The sequence below is a fragment of the Cottoperca gobio genome, chromosome 3 (genome assembly GCF_900634415.1).
Source record: "Cottoperca gobio chromosome 3, fCotGob3.1, whole genome shotgun sequence".
Classification (NCBI taxonomy): domain Eukaryota; kingdom Metazoa; phylum Chordata; class Actinopteri; order Perciformes; family Bovichtidae; genus Cottoperca; species Cottoperca gobio.
Window position 1 is genome coordinate 4,671,690 of NC_041357.1, and position 18,889 is coordinate 4,690,578.

The following is an 18,889-nucleotide window of genomic DNA, read 5'->3' on the forward strand; positions in this document are numbered from 1 at the left end:
GGCAAAACGGGAGGCGTGACCGCTGTGGTGACAGCTGCAGGGGCGGCTCTTCCAAAGAGGAAGTGCCGAGGCACCGCGTGGCTAGTCTGTCAGATGTAAACAAAGCCGTAGTCCTTTGGATCAAGGCTAAAATACAATTTAACACGACCATTTTGTGGTGAGGTAACGGAGCCGTTTCGTTCCGTGAACTCCACACGTGGATATCTCTCGTTGTCACGCTGGGCGCATCAGTTATTTAGCCAAAAAAACAACTGTTAGCCTGCGGATGCTTCTACTGGGGCGCCCATTTCCAGCACGGGTCGATATCTCCCCATTACATCCACGCAAGTCTTTCCATTAACACACTTCCTGTGCTGCTAAATGCGTTTTTAATCCAGATGGTGGGGTAATGTAAAATAAACAACAGTTTTCTTCACTGCCGGTTTGATATAGAGTTTAATATTTACATTTTTGTTTAAAAGAAAAAACTGACCCTTGGCCAGTCACGTGATCCCCATGCTCAGAAAGACAAAAAAACAAGATTATTTTTCTCTTTGCTCACTTTGTTGCTCCACAGAGACGGGAACATGAAGTTTTTGGACCTTTTTGGGCGCCTGAAATCCGTGGTTATTGGAATGATTCACGTTAAAGCCTTACCAGGTAGGACACCACTGACCTCTGCCCTTCAATGTGCAAAATGTACATTTTGCAGCCATGGAGGAAGTATTCAGTTGCTTTACTGTCGTAAAAGTAGCCATACCACAGTTTACAAAATACTCCATTACAGTTTTCCTGTATTTTTGTTTGGGAAATCCTAGTAACTAGGCTTTAACTGTCAAATTAATATATTTGAGTAAAACCTATATTCTTTCTATAGCCTACTGTAGTGGAGTAGAAGTGCAAAGTGGAATGAAAAACAATCATTTAAGTCCAAGTACTTCAAATGTGTACTTAAGTGCAATACGTGAGTAAAGGTGCATTTGGGAGCTATACTTTGTGATAGTAAACAATGTTTCTCGTCTATCTCAGGCACCCCCCTGGGTTGTATGAAAATGTCCCAAATCACAGAAGAAGCATGCAGGGAGGCAGAAATCTACCGTGATGCAGGAATTGTAAGTTATTGCACATTTTGTGAATTCCTTACCTATTTGAAGTCTTCCAGTAACCATTGTCTGTGAACCCCTCTTTCAGGATGCTATGATCATTGAGAACATGCATGATATCCCTTACTCGTTCTCTGTGGGCCCTGAGGTGTCTGCCTGTATGACCACAGTATGCTCTGCTGTGAGAAACATCTGTCCAGGCCTGCCAGCTCGGAGTGCAAATACTGTCTTCTGCTAACCAGCAGGCACTGGCTGTAGCTCTGGCTTCAGGTTCAGTCTTTACATCATTAATTAGCTGTTGTTGTTGTTGTGCTGTGTATAAGGCTGTATTCATCTGCTGCTAAAGCTTTTAGAACAGAAGTCTTCAATCATGTGGTGTTATGGTCGATGTGTGAACAGATTTTCCTACCAACATCAGCTGATTACTGTCTGGTCCCCCTAAAGGTGTTTATCAGGGATGTAAGATGCTGTGTTTTTGGTCTTCAGTGGTCTTACTTTCTGAGCAAATGTCAGGCACAAAACCAGAGGTGGGCGAAGTACTCAGAATCTGAATCTAAATCTTTAAATGAACTAGAATGATCAAATAGATGTAGTGGAGTGAAAAGTACAACATTTGCCCCTGAAATGTAATGGAGTAGAAGTATAAAGTAGCAGGAAATGGAAAAACTCAAGTAAGAACAAGTACCGTAGCACTTTACATAAGTACAGTACTTGAATAAATGTACTTAGTTACTGTCCTCCACTGGCTAAAACGTACCTGTGTTTGACGCAGTGGCTGCCGGTCAGTCGACCATACTGTTATAATGTTACTGTGTGGTCACAGGTCTGGATTTCATCAGGGCCGAGGGCTTCGTCTTCTCTCACGTGGCCGATGAAGGTCTCCTGAACGCCTGCGCCGGGGACTTACTGAGATATCGCAAGCAGATCGGAGCTGAACATGTGCAGATCTTCACCGACATCAAAAAGAAGCACAGGTGAGATCCCCATCTGAACAGTTTGATTAGTAAGAGGAACCTTAAATGCGAATAAGACCTGAAAAGACCCACTTTTCATTTGCGTAAACAAAACTCAAATGACTCCGACATTTCGCTGTAAGTAAGAGAGAGATAATTGATCAAATTTTACTCAGCCTGTCCATGCTTGTGTCTATGTACTGTATGTACATGTGTATGTGTGTTCCCCCAGCTCCCATGCCCTGACATCAGACGTGAGCATTGAAGAGACGGCACGTGCAGCCGAGTTCTTCCTCTCAGATGGACTCATCATCACAGGAGCGGCCACTGGACAGCAGGCTGACCCGCGGGAGCTCAGAGGTACTGCACACTTCATACAACCAGGAACCAATGAAAGCTTCATCATTTCGGATAGCAACATACTGTAGGGCTGCAACAAGCTCAAGCTCAAGCACAAGCTGTTATCAACATTGATTTGATTGATTCGACATTGATTCTTTTAATGAAATCGTTGAGTCTACATTATGTTAAAAAAAAACTATTACCATTGACATTATACCAAAAGTACCACGTAATGTCATTTTAGGTCATTAGCCCATCGGTCCAGCAGAGGACTCCCTCACCTTTAGTGACGATGTGTTTTTACGATTATCCCAATTTCGTATGTGTACTGGAGTCAGACTTAATTTACAGCGATAGGGTGTCGGCCATTTTCTAATTCCGAATCGAAAAGGTTTTTTACAAGGAATGTGCCTTGGTGTTTGGTGCATACAATTGGTGTAGGATAAGGGGCAAAGTATGAGTCAAGAACATAAATATAAGTATAAAAAATGACATTAAAAATATAAAAAAGATACTATAACAATAATGTACAATTTAACTGTAGTATGTATAGTATATCTGTATTTGGAGCGAGAGAGCGATAAAGTTTTGTGCAGAATTCACAATGAAAATAAATTGATTAAAAAAGCATCATAAATAGACTAATATGGTTTATGATTATGGATAATTCTAACATTGGAGTGATTGTATGTTTAATGTTTTAGAAACTCTTTCAAATGTAACCAAAGCATTTACAACTTATTAAACACTGTAGAATAGTCAATACTTGTGCTAGATCATTTTGTTAATAAGTTAAGTTAATAAGTCAATTCATTTCAAAATAAAGAATTTCAGAGATGAGTTATGGGCCTTTTACTTATCAACTATTATTAATATTTGTTTATTAACTGGCTCCTGGCCTCCAGTCATTCTTCAAAAGTGGCCCCTGGGGCAAAATTGAGTATCCCTGCCCTGTGAGGATACGCTCTTAGGATCATCCTCATTTCGTATGTGACCTTTGACCTTTGATACTTTAGGAACATTTTGCTTACAACCGTTCTGTAATTTTATATGAGGAAGATTTTTAATGCAGGCCTTGTAGTAATTATTGTATTGCTACTTACACTTATCTGAATACTTTTAATAACGATAATAATTGTTACCTCACTACATTTATTTGACAGTTATTATTACTAGTTATTTTGCTAAATAAAATGATACCTGCAAAACATATGATCATCTTAAAATATATGATGCAATTTATAAAGTAGTAAAAATAATCTCCTACACTACAGGCAAAAACACTTTTTTCACCTGGGGTGTTTCCCCTTGAGAAAAATATTCAACGCATGAGTTGTACTTGAAGTATTTTTCACTTAATTCTTCCATCAGTAGCTTAATCAGTGGCCAGGGAGTGACGAAAGAGCCTGAGGTTTGTATCCGCAGAGAGTCAGTCCGTCTCCTATTAGCAACACCAGCGCTGCTATTTTAAGCAGCGTCTCCAACACGACATACAAGACTGTAAACGTGAGCCAAACAGGCACACAGCCTCGGCTTCATACACATGAGTGCGCTGACACACACACACACACACACACTTACCCCATCTCTTTCTTTTTCCCTCTCACACACGTGCACTCTCTATCTCGGTACCACAAACACTGGTGAGACAGAATGACACTGTGTGGAGGTTAGTGTTCAAAGTTCACCGGGCGTATCACAGCCTCTCTTGGTTTAGTCTCCTCTCACTATTGCGACAGACGCTGTGAGGGACAGTCGTATACATTAGCAACCAGATTTAGAAATGAGCATGCCGTATCGACATAACCGTAAATCTCAGATGCAGTTCAGCACATTTCTTTGTAACTACATTGTGTGGATTTTGATAGAATATATTTAAGATTCACCCACATGTGCTGGTGAGGTTAGGAAGTAAAGGGTTAGTTTTGAATTATTGTTGTTGTATGATGTTCTTATCAAGGTCAGTGTTACCTACAGTAGATGGTCAGCACGCCCCCAGCTTGGAGAAGCAGAGAGGAGCTACTGCACAGAATCAATGTACTGCTGTGGACCGGCAGCAGCAAAACCTATTTTAGACACTTCCAAAATCAATATCTCGTATATAGTTTGTGTTATTGTGTGACTTTGGTTAGTTTGGCTTCATCAAAGTCACACAAACAAACTAAACCACTGGAGGCAGCGGTGGACCAGCAGCCCCCTGTATACTGTATGCAAGATAAAAATGACTGTTTCCTTCCATGGAGTTTAGTGGCTTAGAAGACAACAGAGATAACGGCTTCAGTTCCCCATCAGAAAAAGCTGTCTGACAGCAAGGTAAGGTAGTGAAAATATATTTTGCCACTGCCCCGTCCACAGCAGTACATCGCTTAGCTTCCGTGGTTACTGCTTCTCCAAACTGGGTGTGTGCCAGACATCATCTACTGTAGGTAGTACATTTACATTTGTCATTTAGCAGACACTCTTATCCAGAGAGACTTACAGTGACTAAGTACAGGGACAGTCTCCCTGGAGCAACTCAGGGTTAAGTGCCTTGCTCAGGGGCTCAATGGTGGCAGCCCTGGTGTTGAACTCACAACCATCCGGTGTTGTATATGGAAGCCACTAGACCACTGACTATGGATAAGTACCTCATACAACCCCACTTCAAAACATCTGAACTATCCCTTTTAAAGGACATTATGTTCCTGCAATGTACATCAGTTATTAGATATTGTGTCATTGTTTTTTGGATGGATTTGTGTAACCATAAACAGTGTGTATTTCTAAAAGCTGTTTCTTTGCTTTTGCAGAGGTTTCCCAGTCTGTGAGGATCCCAGTGCTGATTGGTTCTGGAGTGACCTATGACAACATCGAGCGCTACCTCGATGCAAATGGAATGATCATCGGTTCTCATTTTAAGGAGGGTGGCCACTGGGCCAATGCGGTCAACCCGGAGCAAGTGAAGAGGTTCATGGGAAAGATACGCAAGCTTCGAAAATGAGAGAGGATGTTTTCTGTCATCCCCCCAGTGCCTTTAACATGATTACAGTTACTGCCTGTGCTGCCACATTAATACACACAAAGCCACCACCTTAAGAAAACAAGATTTTAATTTTTTTTGTACATTATATAAATACATGCAAATAGAAAAACATAATATTCAACTGTATTTACACTCGTTTAAAATAAACTATTTGTGTAACATGAAAAGAGTGAGTACTCGATAGAATACATGAACAGTGGTTTTGTAATTGTTCCTGAAGTAGACGCCATTAAAAGGAGACTGTGGTATGAAATGAGCTTTAAATACACTTGTGGCAAGAACATCTAACCCTAAAGCGCATAACATAAAACATACTGAATACGACCAAGGAGAAAACTGTCCAAATGTGCCACAATATTCCAACTGCATCATAATTAAAGAATTAAGCACTCTACAGGTTTATAGTTTTCATATTTGGAGCAGCGTCACACCGTAACAACACGTTTAGAATAACGTTCACACACCTAACTTCCTATAAGTCCTACCCCTACTTATATCTAATCAATCTAAACCAAATGCTTTCCAACCTGAGGGCGCGACTGTGTCGTTCATGATGTCAGGATTCTTTGTTCTCAGTGGTTTCAGACATGAGGGCTGCCGTGTAGGTTGCCTATAATAATAAAATAAAAATAAAAACTGCACAGGATGTGGTGAATCTGAAATGCTTCGCCTTGGTGGATATGCAGAATTAACTGTGTGAGGTGAAACAATGGCGAAAAACCTGAATAACTCAGAGTCAAGGCACTGTGCTACACAGCTATGGTGGAGGCAACTTGAAACACACCCTCCCACAAGCAGTTCCATCTCTGCTGCTCAGTAGTTGCAGAGGCGCTGGCAGGGCTTGAAGTTGCCGTAGCGTTTCTCTGCTGGGGAGAATCGCATTTTAGCCAGGTTCTGCCTGTGCAGCGCGCTGCGGCTCAGCTTCTTCCGCTCAGGCTGGGTCTGGGCCCTCTGGACATCCAGCAGCTGGATGTTGCAGGTCAGAGGTATTCCCCACGCAGCCAGACGCCAGGATATGTGCCGCATCACTGGCCTGGACAGACACCGGGGCAGTGTTACAGCATGTGTTGACATTAGGCACAATATGAGAGAGATAAAGTCTTCACTGTACATCAGCTCTGCCTGAATGTTGTGGATCTCATACTAGAGAAAAACATTTTAGGCTTTAGACCCCAAATGTGACGCCTTTTAAAAGGTTTTGGATGGTCGTCATTTCTCAAGAGGTTAGTTTTAATTTAAATCTTGAGATAACAGTAAATCCATTTACTCAAGTCCTGTACCTAAGTATAGTTTTGAGATACTTGTACTTGAGTACTTCCATGTTCTGGTACTTTATACTATTCCTCACGACATTTCAGAAGGAAATATCGTACATCCATCTGCCATTGCTTTAAGATTCTTCTTTTAGATTTTACATTAAACTACAATTAGCGCCTCTCGGTTGTATGCCTCCGTCAAGTTGCAGTTTATATCCTTGTCTGTCCAAAATGTCATCACTTTATCATTTGATCCTTTTAGACATTTGTGTAAAATTGTCATAATTAGCACATGAACTCTTGAGTTATGGCCAAAAACGTGTTATGTGCGGTCACAGTGATCTTGACTTTTGACCTTTGACCACCAACTTCTAATCAGTTCATTCTTGAGTCCAAGTTGACGTTTGTGCCAAATTTGAAGATGTTCCCGGGAGGCGTTCTTGAGATATGACTTTCACAATAATGGTACGGACTACAACCCAAAAACATAACTTAATAAACATAAAGAAATATTGTTTTGTATATATAGATTTAACTACCCAACAGTGTATAAAGTGGTTATAAGCTCCACCTGTCCAACTACAGTTGAACAGTAAAATGATTCAATAATATAATATATACTAATGTAACAATATTAAAAACTAACCTGGAGGAGTCCTCTTCATCTTCCTCTTCATCAGAGCCGAGCTCCTCCTCCGCTCCACTCATGGTGCATCTCATCTGGTAGACAGACATGCTGGGGTGCTCGATCAGCATGTTCTCCAGGGGGTCCACCTCCGGGGCTGACAGCAGCATGTTCTCTGCACAGAGAACATCCCAGCTCAAACATCTCTTTTCCTCCCAGTACAAGCTGAATAACACCTGTGTACCTCTAGCAGGGTCTATTTCTCACCTGGCAGGTTAACAATGACCCATCCTCCCTCCTCAAACTGCACCAGCTCCTCGAAAGTGTCATCTGCTCCCTCAAAGTCCTCACCAGCGTTCCAGAGCAGATGAGAAAGAAGTTTTCCAAACATATTTCTGCCTCTATTGCGATCTGTGAATTAACAAGAGTGAGCAGGTGATTTACAAGAACTCTCCAAAGATGACGTCAAATGAGCTAGGCCTCTTTAACCCATATTACTTAGAATCTTTGAGGGAAACTGTTTTTCTTGCATACCTCAACGATAAACGAAGAATCAAAGAACTAAGAAAGGTCTTGATAAATTAAAGTAAATGGGGGCTGCGTTTGACAACAGCACAACTATATCAAAACATTCGTTTACAAACTCACACAACTCGTGCTTTATAATCAAAGTCTCATTTATCCAGTCTCACTACTTCCCAAACACATGCATCTTCATTAAAATCTTACTATTAAAATCACTTCACATAAACACGATAGTGCAGGCGCGGTAGTCTAGTAAGGTTTAAGCGGTCCCCATTTACTTTAATTTATCAAGACTTTTCTCCGTTTTTGGATTCTTCGTTCACCGTGGAGACATGCGGGAAATACAAAGTTTCCTTCACAACTTCAAGGTAACATGGGGTGAGTAATTGATATACAAAGAGGTCATTTTGTCAGGGAAGTATTCCTTTAATCTGAGTAACCTCTTCCACCTGAACCTCCTTCCTGCTTGTGTCTTTCACAAGTGAGCAACACCAGTGGCTCCCCCTTGAGGATGTCCGAATAAACATCCCAAAGACCTCCCCCCATGTACACCTAACGCCTGCTCTGTATCAACAACTGCTTCCAGCTCAGAAACCTGAGCAGCCTGAGTGTTAGCTGAGTCATGGGGTCACTTCAGAGCTATAACAGCTGAGGGAACATGATGACACAACATGCTGGAATTTCACTGGTTGAGGAAATATTGATGTAGACTGTGACACCATGAAGGAGGGAAGACAGTTGTATTTGTGACCTCAGACTGCAGCTGACTGACCTTTTGTCCCAAAAAGATTAACATGTACCTTTATGTGAAATGTATCTACACAGCATGTTTGTTTGTTAGTCCCCTGGTAAAGGTCCCCATGCCAAGATATTTTAGACTCTTAATATTACTTATTACTAATGTAATGCAGTATTTTAACTAAGTATAAACAATGAGTCAAATGAGTGATTTATCCAATGTGCGAGGGTTAAATGTAGGTACAATATATACAATATTATGTCGATTTTATTTTAATGCAGACATAAACATAATTGTTTTCTTATCTTTTGAAAGTATCATAACAGGTATATATAACATAATTATAGCCATACTATAGCATGATATACTACCCGTATATTAAAAGTATTAATACATGTCTGCTGTCGTCGTTTAAGACAAACATAGATCCATAAACTGACCCGTGTTTTCCCCGTCTGGATGCCTTCCTTGTCACCAGACCCCTCCCTATAAACACATAATCCCCAGGCAGGTTTGTTATAACCTGTAACCCCACAACAAACAGCTGACAGTGTGCTCACACATTAATGATACTTCATGTCTCATAATGCTCGCATTGATTGAGTTGTTGGAGTGGGAAATGGCACGACTCCGACACAGATTACAAACCAAAGACGTATCACAAAACCAACAGGATTGCACTTCGAGAACAAAAGACAATAATCCAAGGTTTATAACAGGCCATCTTTGCTCAATGGAGATTCAAATGTTGACTTACCCGACTAAATAAAACTGTGTTTGTCCTCGGGTGTGGCCGTTATACCGAAATGATCCTGCCGTGTTGCTTGTTCTCCAGAGATTGTTTTGATCTCAAAGTTGTTTATCGGTGAGAGTCCTGGACGTATTAAGAGTCCTCCCTGTGTCCTGGGACGTCACTAAACCACGCCCATTGGGGCGGGTGTGCGTCACATATCCACAAACCAACCCACTGATGTGACAGTTGAAAACGCCAATGTAAGCGGAAATATTAGTTTGGTTTTCATATTTATCCACATTTGTGTGTGAACACAGTCTTCTCAAGCTATCAGAGTGGAACAGTAACCAAGCTTGCAAACAACGTAATGTACAAAAAGTATTCAAAGCCTCCATTATTCTGTACAAATGGACATTACTGTTACAACTATTCCCATAGCCACTCACAGCATGCTAACTTGATGCAGGTGCACGGGAAAGGCAGCAGAAAGCACAGGGAAATCTTCTGTGAAAACGGGTAAATGAAAGACTAATTGTAAATGCCTGAATGAGCGAATGGACTATGAACAAAGTAACAACAAGCCAGATACGAGCTACTAGGTTTGGCTATGCGATTTTACAAGCTGGCTAACTCAATGTACACTTTTAAAGAGTGTTGTTTTTAATCAGAGACATATTACTTAAAGAACATCTTTGTTTTTATCTGAGACCCTACCCTCAGTTCCAGATAATGCACCTCCCACACCGAGCCCCACTTCATTGTTTTGTGTAGTGCGCATGTGCAAGACCTTGCTATTTTAAGACAAGCATATATTTTCTCCGAAGCCTAAAGTTAGATGTCAAAGGGGGAAACAATTTAAAAGTAAAACCTTCCGACAGAGAGACGGCGAAGCAATGATGTATATGACACATAACCAGCAGCTTGTGTTTTAACGCCATTTTGGCACAGTTTTGGCACAATACAAATTAGATGAGCCCACTGCCTGAGCTGAACAATTAAAATCTAGATTCTCCTTTTGTAGCTCATGGAGACATTGTTTTTGTTGACTTTTATGCGGGAAAGGAAGTACTCTATCAGTATAGACACATAATGTGGCATATTTCATCGATGTATATGATTTGTAGCGTTAACAGACATATAGTGGACTGGCATATGTCTCTTTTGTTGGAAATAACCATCTCGTCTCGATTATCTATTATATACTCTCTGATACATTTTTTTTGGAAAACAGGAAGTGGCGCGTCTGCAAGTCGAAGTGCAAAGAAGAGACGCCGAATGCACGCGAAGAGCAGAAACTACCGCTTCGCACCAGAGACTGTATATATTCAGGACAGGACTGAAGGTAAATGTAACAATTAGACTGTTGTTGACGGACAGCTGGTGTAAATAGAGAAGAAGAAATTAATTTCTAGGTGCTTGAAGTCTTATCTTGTTCTGTATTAAAATAGAAACACAACGTGGGTATGTGTTGCACTGTAACCAACCCGTGTTTTATTTCACATAACGTTACTTTATTCATCTTCGTTAATTTATCTGTGTATTAAACTGTATAGACGTTATCTTATTATAGCCACATAGTTTAAATGGTCAGTTTGTAACCAGTTTAGACAAGTACGACTAACCAACGAACCTCTCACACCAGGTTTTTGGGTGGATTTTGATCCACCCAAAAACCTGGTTATTTTAAATAAATAATGGTTGGTGTTGCCAAGCATTAATATCGCGTAGAATTTCAGATATTTCACGAATTAAATGCATTTACGTTTGCACGGGGTGTACCCGCAGTGTAAAATCAATACAGCATTAGGCTACACAATTGTTTTTAAAACATGATTTTGGTTCAAGTTAGTTGTAAAATGCAGGAACATGTATTTAAATTGATTTATTATTCACGTGTTGTTGTTTTATGTAGTTTAAGCTAAATTGAATGTAAAAGTGAAACTAAAATATTCTGACCCGTTTCACTTTATTTTAGTTTCGGGTGCACCTTTTATATTGTTCTCCCTACTTTCACATGTATGCATTGCCAGCTGATGGCATACTTGATTCCTTTGACTTCAAAGTTACAGGACTGTTGCAACACGGCTAACAAAAGTCCGCAGGGTCACTGGATGTCAACGTGTTTTAGTCATTTATTCAATTGCTCATTTGTCATTGGAATTTAAACCGCTGAAGTACCGTACCATATCACCATGGTTACTGTGGCCCTGCTTTGTAGAGGGCCTTTTCAAGACATCATGTTTGCAAAATGACTCAAATTATCTAGGAAACAATAAATGTTTCAACACAGGTTGTAGATATTCATCGTAATCAACATTTGATTGATCATCAGCACTTCCATCATTGCCTGAAGAAATCTCCTGGTGCTCACCGTGACATAATTAGAGTCCGTAGAGAAGCTACATGAAGCAACAACGTTTCTGTCTGTATGAAGTTACCAGTTTAAAAAAATCAGATGTGATTTGACTTTTTTTATTTGAGCGACTCGATTAGGTTTGGTGGATGCTGTATCCAAACCCTGTCTTATCTGTGTGGACACGCAACATGAATACTGTGCTGCAACCAAAGGGAAGCATTTGCTCTCCCTCTAGTAGTCTATAAATCGAGGCTTAAAGATGGCTTTGTTTGAGATAAGACACCACAGTAGAGTTGACTGTCCTCTTTCCTATCATGTCAGTTTCTCAACGCAGTGATGGCTCCACGAATGGATGATGTCATGCGTCTGTGCTGTGAAATATCAGCTCACGATCAGATCAAGGTGGCAGTGAAAAACTCCACCAAAGGAGCACTGGTGGCAGGAGGAACTGCCTTTGTAGGCGCGCTGCTCGGAGGACCTCCAGGGATTGCTATTGGTGAGAATAAAAACAACTCATTTTGACCTCTATTTCTGAAGTAGACATTACATCTGTATGATCAAAGGGTCCAAATATAGCCTAAATTGATGGGGTGCTTTGAGATTGTGACATTTGCAGGGTCCCATACATGGAAGGGTTACTGAACTGGTCTACTTGTCACAGGCCCAGATACCCCAAGTGTCAGGGCCCACCCTGGCCTTCTACAAGATATCACTCAAAGAGACTCGTACCAACTAGGAAGAGACTCAAAATTGCTACAAAGATGCAAAACGGTGTCAAAGATAATCACAATTACTATTAAAAGTTACAAAATGTCTGCAAAGAGACACATAATGACTACAAGAAGACACAAAATGACGACCCAGACCAAAACAACTACAAAGATATGAAAAACAGCTGCAAAGAGACATAAAATGAGCACAAAGAGACTCAATAGCGCTACAACAAGACAAGAAACGACTACAAAGAGACACTAGAACTATAAAAAGACACAAAACAAATAAAAAGAGACAACAGAGAAACAAAATGACGACAACGAAGAGACATAACATCCTTACAGATTGCTCAATTGAGTTTTCTGTTGTCTTTAGAGCAGGTTCACGTCATGCTTAGACTGGATTTACCCTGAAGCTGTGACTGACCCTTTACCCCCCGCGTGTCTCTGCCAGGTGGAGCAGTAGGCGGTCTGTTGGGCAGCTGGCTGACCAGCGGTCAGTTCCGGCCTCTGCCTCAGATCCTGATGGAGTTGCCACCTACGCAGCAACAGAAGCTATACAATGACGTTGTGTCCGTCTTAGGCAACCTGGACTGGATGGACGCGGCGCAGCTCATTGCCCTTGTGATGGGCAACGCCACTCTCCAGCAGCAGGTCACTGCTACGCTGCTGAACTACATCACAAAGGAACTCCGAGCAGAGGTGCGCTATCAAGACTGAGTTCTGGTTCCATGTGGACTTTTCAGGAGTCAGACCTGCTGAGATCAACCAGAGTCCTTCACGACATGTGTTTGTACATAATTGGAGAAAAACTATGAATCATGGATGTTCCACTATCATGACTGTGCCAGACGGAGCAGTTAGCCTTTGTTATCTTCAGAGTGTCTATGCCAACAACAATGGTGAAATGTAACTAAATACATTTAGTAATGTACTATTGTACTACAAGTGTGAGGTACTTTACTTGAGTATGTCCACTGTATGCTACTTTATACTTCTACTCCACTACAATTCAGAAGCAAATATTGTACTTTTTACTCTACTACATTTATTTACCAGATTCAGATTAATACTAAAAAAATACATCGGCTAATAATAAATGATGTGGTTTAATTATAGAATAATCTTCCTGTCAGTAGTTAATGTGCAATATTAATGGTGGTTATTAATGCATCGCTAATTATAATCCAGTATATATTATTCTGGAAAGGGTCATTCTGCATAATGAGTACTTGGTACTTTAAGTACATTTTAATATCAATACTTAAGTGCTTTTACTTAAAGACAAATCACTGTCCAGTCACCATGGAAACCTGATACTCAATAATGAATAGTGACATCAGCACAAACAATGTTTTGTACGAAGGACTGATGTCTGTCAGTTTTCCTTTCTGCCTTTTTAAACTCTAAAATGTAAAATGTTTGTGCCTGAAGAGTCATTTATTCTGGATTAGAATGTAACTCTTTGTTCCCGCACTCTGTATCAGGGTGTTTTAATGTGTCTCTGGTCACGATTTGCAAATAAAATACACTTTTTAAGCTTTTGTGCTTTTGACTGATTATTTGCATATTTAAAGTTTTCCTCATCTCCTCAACTCATGGATTAATTAATATGTTGTTAGTATTCAATATTTAGAGCCGCTGCTGCTGCATTGAGTCTTTAACATCAACAAGGTCAAATCCTGATGGCACCTGTAATTGTGAAGTGGTATTAAAGTATTGTTTGTCTGTGGTGCTCAGATGTTATTATAAAATCCAGGAGTGCATATTCAGTGATGTCCGGAGATGCGATACAAGATAATATATAGTTTTCTGACGCTAGGGGTCTCAATCACAACAATAACTAAAGACGCAGTTCGGTAGTTCCGTGAAGTGGGATCATGGGAGTTTTTCATTGCAGTCAGCTGCTTCTTCCGGTTAGGGTTCCATCAGTGTTCATGGTTCAGGAGGCGAATCATCCACAGATATCTCCTCCTCTCCCTAACAAACAGACCCGGTGATTTAAACCGGTGAAAACACTGAATAAAGCAGTTACACGTTAAAAATCAGTGTTTCTCCGATGCAGTTCGGCTGCCTATAACGTTTGCTCAGCTTGTTTCTCTGATAACTAAATATCCAGACATCCGATGACGAAAATCCTTCAACTGATTAAAATATATATTTAAAAAAGACCAGGATCTAAAAAGCGTATCACACAAAATGTGGCTTAAAACTGGATAAAAAGTCAATTAATGACAGCTGCTGCCAGACAACCACAGTGGATACGGAATGAAACGCACCATTACCTTGATTAAAATTATGAATTGCTTTAGGTTTGAAAATTGTTGGGAACATTTGGGATAATGTAAGTATACAACTCAACAAAATAAAGTACATTTTTGACATTTTAATGCAGAAATGTTATATATTATACCACTGAAATAAAGCACTGAATAAAGTTGAGGTGAAGATGAAAACCTCTCATATCTTGTTCCATCTTTGCAGTGAGACAGATGAAAGAGTTCATCTAATGCAACATTACGATGTGGGATGGAAGACACTGTAGAAGCGTGTGTTTCTGTCTCTCTCAACAGTGTCATTATGTAATGAAGACTGACGGCAGGACCTTCAATGTGTCAGTTTGCATTTTTCTGGGTGAGGGAAGAGCTTAAAGGACCAAAGTGAGAATTAAATGAGACGAAACATTGCTGCTGGGAAAATCATTTAAAATATAAATTCCTACCCAATCAAGTTAAAAAAATGTAAACATCTCAATGTGTTGCTCTGATTTCAACATCGCAAGTGATTGTAAACTATAGATTTGTGACTAAATAAAAAGTCAGCTGTCACCACTTCACTTTCCCTGTTGGTGCTTCTCTAAAACACCGGTGATGGAGAGACTGTACACACGTGTCAAGTACAATGTTTGATATTGTGAGTTATGAACATACAGTGGAAACCTCTTATAGGGATCACTAAGTGAAGGATTATTATAACCATTTATTTCTCATGCAGATTACCATCTAATTGACATTTGTATATGTATTATATGCATATAAAGTAATGAAATGGTATATTATTTGTTTACTTTCCAAATGACTACAATTTAAATGATTTTACTGTATAAAATTAAAATATACTGTATATTGTTTACCGTTTAAATGATAATGAGGCTGAAGCCGAACATAGTATTGTGCTGTTTATAAAGTATTGTCAGGAGTGTGAGCAGGCTTCTAATCCACAGCTTGGCAGGAGTTTCAGTGCATTTATCAAATTAACAGACCGGGAAAATAAACTGTAGCCAATCAATGCCCAATATAAAAACTAAATATATCTTATTGTCCTCTATGTTGAAATAAAGGACTACTTGATAAGTAAATTATTTAAACAGCATTTATAGAAATGATTGTCCCACGCTTTTTGATCATATAAACAGTTTACACTGTATTGTATAATACTGTAAAAATTATATTTTTTCATTAAAAAGCAAGCAACACGTTTTATTTGTTTGCAAAGGACCATTTTTTTATTCGTAAAAACAACTTTTGGATGTTGAAATGACATTACATTTAAATAGCAACAAGATATTCAGCCTTTTCTTTTTTTCCCCAAATGTGTCTCGCACAGAGACCGAACACGTCTTTGAAGGCACAGGAAACAACAGCATTGTGACAATTTGTAAAGTTTCAACTGTACAGTGACTGACAGTAAGCACTGAGTGTACTAGATATAGTACCAAAGACAAACCAGGTGTTAATGTCATGGTTTAGGTCCAAACATGTACAGTATAGCCAGCACAACCTTGTACTCCCCCTGAACAGCACATTACTTTTCCATAATGAGAGTACACTGGAGAAAAACATGACAACACGACCCAGCTTATAAAGCAACACAGCACTTGAGAAGCGGACGCCAGCTGTAAACACAACACCGACATATCACCTTACAAACACACTGACAGAGGCTCATCTTGTTAGCTAGCACAAGCTTAATTACACATCCGGCAAATTCTGAGCAACATAAGCATTTAATTGGACTCGTGTTTCCAGCAACCAAGCTAATGAAAGTCTAACATTTTGGTTGTTCTTCTGACATTAAACATATTGACCTTTCCATTATAATGTGTCCAAAACAGGCGAAGAAGAACATCAGTGCTTATTGCCAGGTCGTCATTTACAGCTTTACTTTGTTCTATTTATTGTTAAAATCCCATCAGTTTTCTTGAAGCTACAGAAGGCACAGCGTGACTGGGATAGTTGGAACACTCCTGAGCCAGACAATTAAATATAGATCATTTCAAGACTTCCAAAAAGGACAGAGTCCACTGTGTGAATCCTTCTGTCCCACAAGACATGAATGGTACTGGGCCCATGGCCATTGGTAAAACATGGCAACATCTCAGTAAAGCCTCTCAGGTCCAGATTCATGATACGGCCAAACCAAAACACACCATGATTTCGTCTTACAATGGAGAAACATCCACCTCCCAGCATATGTTGCGTTTGTGTAATGTGTACAAAATGAGCAGAGTAGAAATGACAAGCTGCTGTTTTCATGGGGGGTTATAATGACTATTTATAAAACCTGCAGCTTGTCCTTCGTACACTGCATTAGAGGTGGTGGATGGAAGATTTGTTTTCACCTTCAGACAGACTTCAATCTTTATGCAAAGCATCAAATATGCAATCAAGGATTATGATAAAAGTACATTTAACAAAACAGAAGATACACCATTGAAATATAGAAAGATTACCAGTTTGGCAGTGTTCTGTGAATAAATGGATTTAGGTTAAAGTAGTGTGACAGTGTGGCAGTGCTTTAGACATATAGATTTTTATATTTATATAATATTACTCTTGTCTAATTGAAGGCTCATTCTGTTGTTGACAGAGTAACAAACGTTAACCGGCACAGCTGTGGGAGTTAAGTAGATATTCTGGAAACAAAATCAGACAATGCATTTCACAACAATCAGAAGTTGATTAATTTCCTAAATAGTGTTCTCAATTTTTTTTTTTGTTTTTTTGCCTTTTTTTTTGGAGAGCCTAAATTCTATGTATAAACTTAATGCACAGTGAAGCTCAAAGATTCCCACCACGGGAAAGAATTGTAGCATCCAAAGTTATTATTTGCTAAATAAAAATACCACAATGTAAAGCTTTGCTTTTCCTCCTGAGACGACAGACGAGTACACTCGGTGAAATACAGGAAGAATTCTGAAATTGAAATAAAAAGGATCTCATTTAAATCCATCGGATCTCCTTATGTGATCTAATTGTTTTACTCAACGAGTGCAAAATGGGGAAGAAGTTGAGGAAAGCTTTGTAGTTAGTTTGAAACACTACACGAATACAAGTCTCATCAGTACAACTGAATTCTTTCATTACAATCCGAACACTTTCTAAGCCTATAATGCCTCATAACACATAGCACTGTGTAGTTATAAGCACTTATAACAGAAATCACATTATGATGCATTTTATAATGACTTTTTTTGTAGTTGCAAGGATCATAATGTATTAAATTCCCAGTTTTAATACATTAGACTCTTGTATAATGCCTTATAAGCACTGTTCAAGTGCATTATAATGTGATTTGATGAAGTTTCTCTAAGTGCTCATCGGGTGCTTTAAGTAACAATTCATTTTAGGTTCAGGGTGTTCTTGCATAGATTTTATAGCTCAAGTTATGAGCACAACTTCAAACAATGCTTTTCACTATAATAATTACACAGTGCTACAAGCAGCTCATAATGCATTATAGACATGGGCGTCATATTAAAAGTTACTAGATCGTCACCTAACTCAGTCTCATTAATGCTTCACAACACACTCTTCAAATGGCTTGAAGAAGAAACGCTGTACCCAATCAGAAGTGTTCAGAACTCTGGAGCTGCAGGACAGAGGAGCTCAGTGTGAGGACACACTCGGAGCACAAGGCAGGTTTAAAGCAGTGGTATATTAGTAAAGCTGTGTGCGGAAAATACATTTCACTTCATTTACATGTGGAGTAAGTAAAAAAAAGAAAAAAAAAGAATGAATTTACACTGTACATTACATCGATTCCTATCTAAAGTGAGAGTAAAGGTGTGGAGTCTAAAACTGCTCAGAGAGAAGATCACACAGTCTCTGAGACACAGACTCCCTGCTGGTCCGCAGGGTCAGACGGTACATCTGAGTGGAAACACAGACACACACAGTTACACACAGTTACACGGTAGTTCAAAACAGGGATGAGTGAGTGTGTGTGTGCGTGTGTCTCTTTACCTCTGCTTGTGGGTTGGGCTCCAGTCTGAGGAGGCAGCCCACCTGAGTGTTCTTCGTGTGAATGACTCCAGACCCAACAAAGTTTGCAGGATTGGGATCCACCGCATCCAGCAGAGCGACACCAAAACCTAAGATCTACGAAATAAGTTACAGAAGAGAACATTTAAAAAGAAAACTAGAATTACCGCCTCACGGTTATATGCCTCCGCCGACAAGTCAAGCTGCAGTTTACATGTCGGTCTAAAACGTCGTCACTTCATCCTATTAGACATTTGTGTAAAATTGTCTTAATTAGCGA

General features: G+C 39.7%; 3 protein-coding genes and 1 long non-coding RNA gene across 8 annotated transcripts; 2 read left to right on the forward strand and 2 right to left on the reverse strand.

Annotated features, from left to right (window-relative positions):
• Positions 1 to 33: 33 nt before the first annotated feature.
• LOC115025020 (uncharacterized protein F13E9.13, mitochondrial) lies at positions 34 to 6,106 on the forward strand. Its single transcript, XM_029456986.1, is given in 8 exon segments — positions 34 to 385; positions 557 to 639; positions 1,009 to 1,091; positions 1,171 to 1,290; positions 1,292 to 1,352; positions 1,906 to 2,056; positions 2,268 to 2,395; positions 5,167 to 6,106. Coding segments are annotated over 8 exon segments (825 nt in total). The 5' UTR covers positions 34 to 377; the 3' UTR covers positions 5,358 to 6,106.
• On the reverse strand, positions 5,449 to 9,459 carry LOC115025029 (tumor protein p53-inducible nuclear protein 2). 2 transcript variants are annotated; one of them, XM_029457008.1, is made up of 5 exons: positions 9,302 to 9,459; positions 7,548 to 7,691; positions 7,302 to 7,455; positions 6,184 to 6,432; positions 5,449 to 6,009 (listed from the first exon to the last, which is right to left on the reverse strand). In XM_029457008.1, exons 2-4 carry the CDS (start codon positions 7,669 to 7,671, stop codon positions 6,213 to 6,215), a joined length of 498 nt encoding a protein of 165 aa, XP_029312868.1. In that variant the 5' UTR covers positions 7,672 to 7,691; positions 9,302 to 9,459; the 3' UTR covers positions 5,449 to 6,009; positions 6,184 to 6,212. The 2 variants fall into 2 exon arrangements, with proteins under 2 accessions (XP_029312868.1, XP_029312859.1); XM_029456999.1 differs by having other exon boundaries at positions 5,449 to 6,432.
• Positions 9,460 to 9,491: 32 nt separating this feature from the next.
• On the forward strand, positions 9,492 to 13,890 carry LOC115025040 (protein C19orf12 homolog). Of its 4 annotated transcripts, none has more exons than XM_029457029.1 (4): positions 9,492 to 9,537; positions 10,509 to 10,619; positions 11,955 to 12,129; positions 12,801 to 13,890. In XM_029457029.1, the coding sequence occupies exons 3-4, from the start codon at positions 11,970 to 11,972 to the stop codon at positions 13,064 to 13,066; spliced, it is 426 nt and encodes a 141-aa protein (XP_029312889.1). In that variant the 5' UTR covers positions 9,492 to 9,537; positions 10,509 to 10,619; positions 11,955 to 11,969; the 3' UTR covers positions 13,067 to 13,890. The 4 variants fall into 4 exon arrangements, with proteins under 4 accessions (XP_029312889.1, XP_029312899.1, XP_029312909.1 ...); XM_029457039.1 differs by lacking the exon at positions 9,492 to 9,537 and adding an exon at positions 9,775 to 9,793; XM_029457049.1 differs by lacking the exon at positions 9,492 to 9,537 and adding an exon at positions 10,120 to 10,138.
• A 3,391-nt stretch (positions 13,891 to 17,281) lies between these two features.
• LOC115006451 (uncharacterized) lies at positions 17,282 to 18,810 on the reverse strand. The gene is made up of 2 exons (XR_003832059.1): positions 18,592 to 18,810; positions 17,282 to 18,498 (listed from the first exon to the last, which is right to left on the reverse strand). It is a non-coding gene; the product is annotated as an uncharacterized LOC115006451 (long non-coding RNA).
• Positions 18,811 to 18,889: the final 79 nt, after the last annotated feature.

Coding starts and splice junctions, on each gene's coding strand:
- LOC115025029 (XM_029457008.1), bottom strand. CDS start 7,671: ATGTTTGGAAAACTTCTTTCTCATCTGCTCTGGAACGCTGGTGAGGAC. Junction 7,456..7,547: donor GGTCATTGTTAACCTGCCAG/GTGAGAAATAGA, acceptor TTCTCTGTGCAG/AGAACATGCTGCTGTCAGCC. Junction 6,433..7,301: donor GATGAAGAGGACTCCTCCAG/GTTAGTTTTTAA, acceptor GTGTCTGTCCAG/GCCAGTGATGCGGCACATAT.
- LOC115025040 (XM_029457029.1), top strand. CDS start 11,970: ATGGCTCCACGAATGGATGATGTCATGCGTCTGTGCTGTGAAATATCA. Junction 12,130..12,800: donor ACCTCCAGGGATTGCTATTG/GTGAGAATAAAA, acceptor TGTCTCTGCCAG/GTGGAGCAGTAGGCGGTCTG.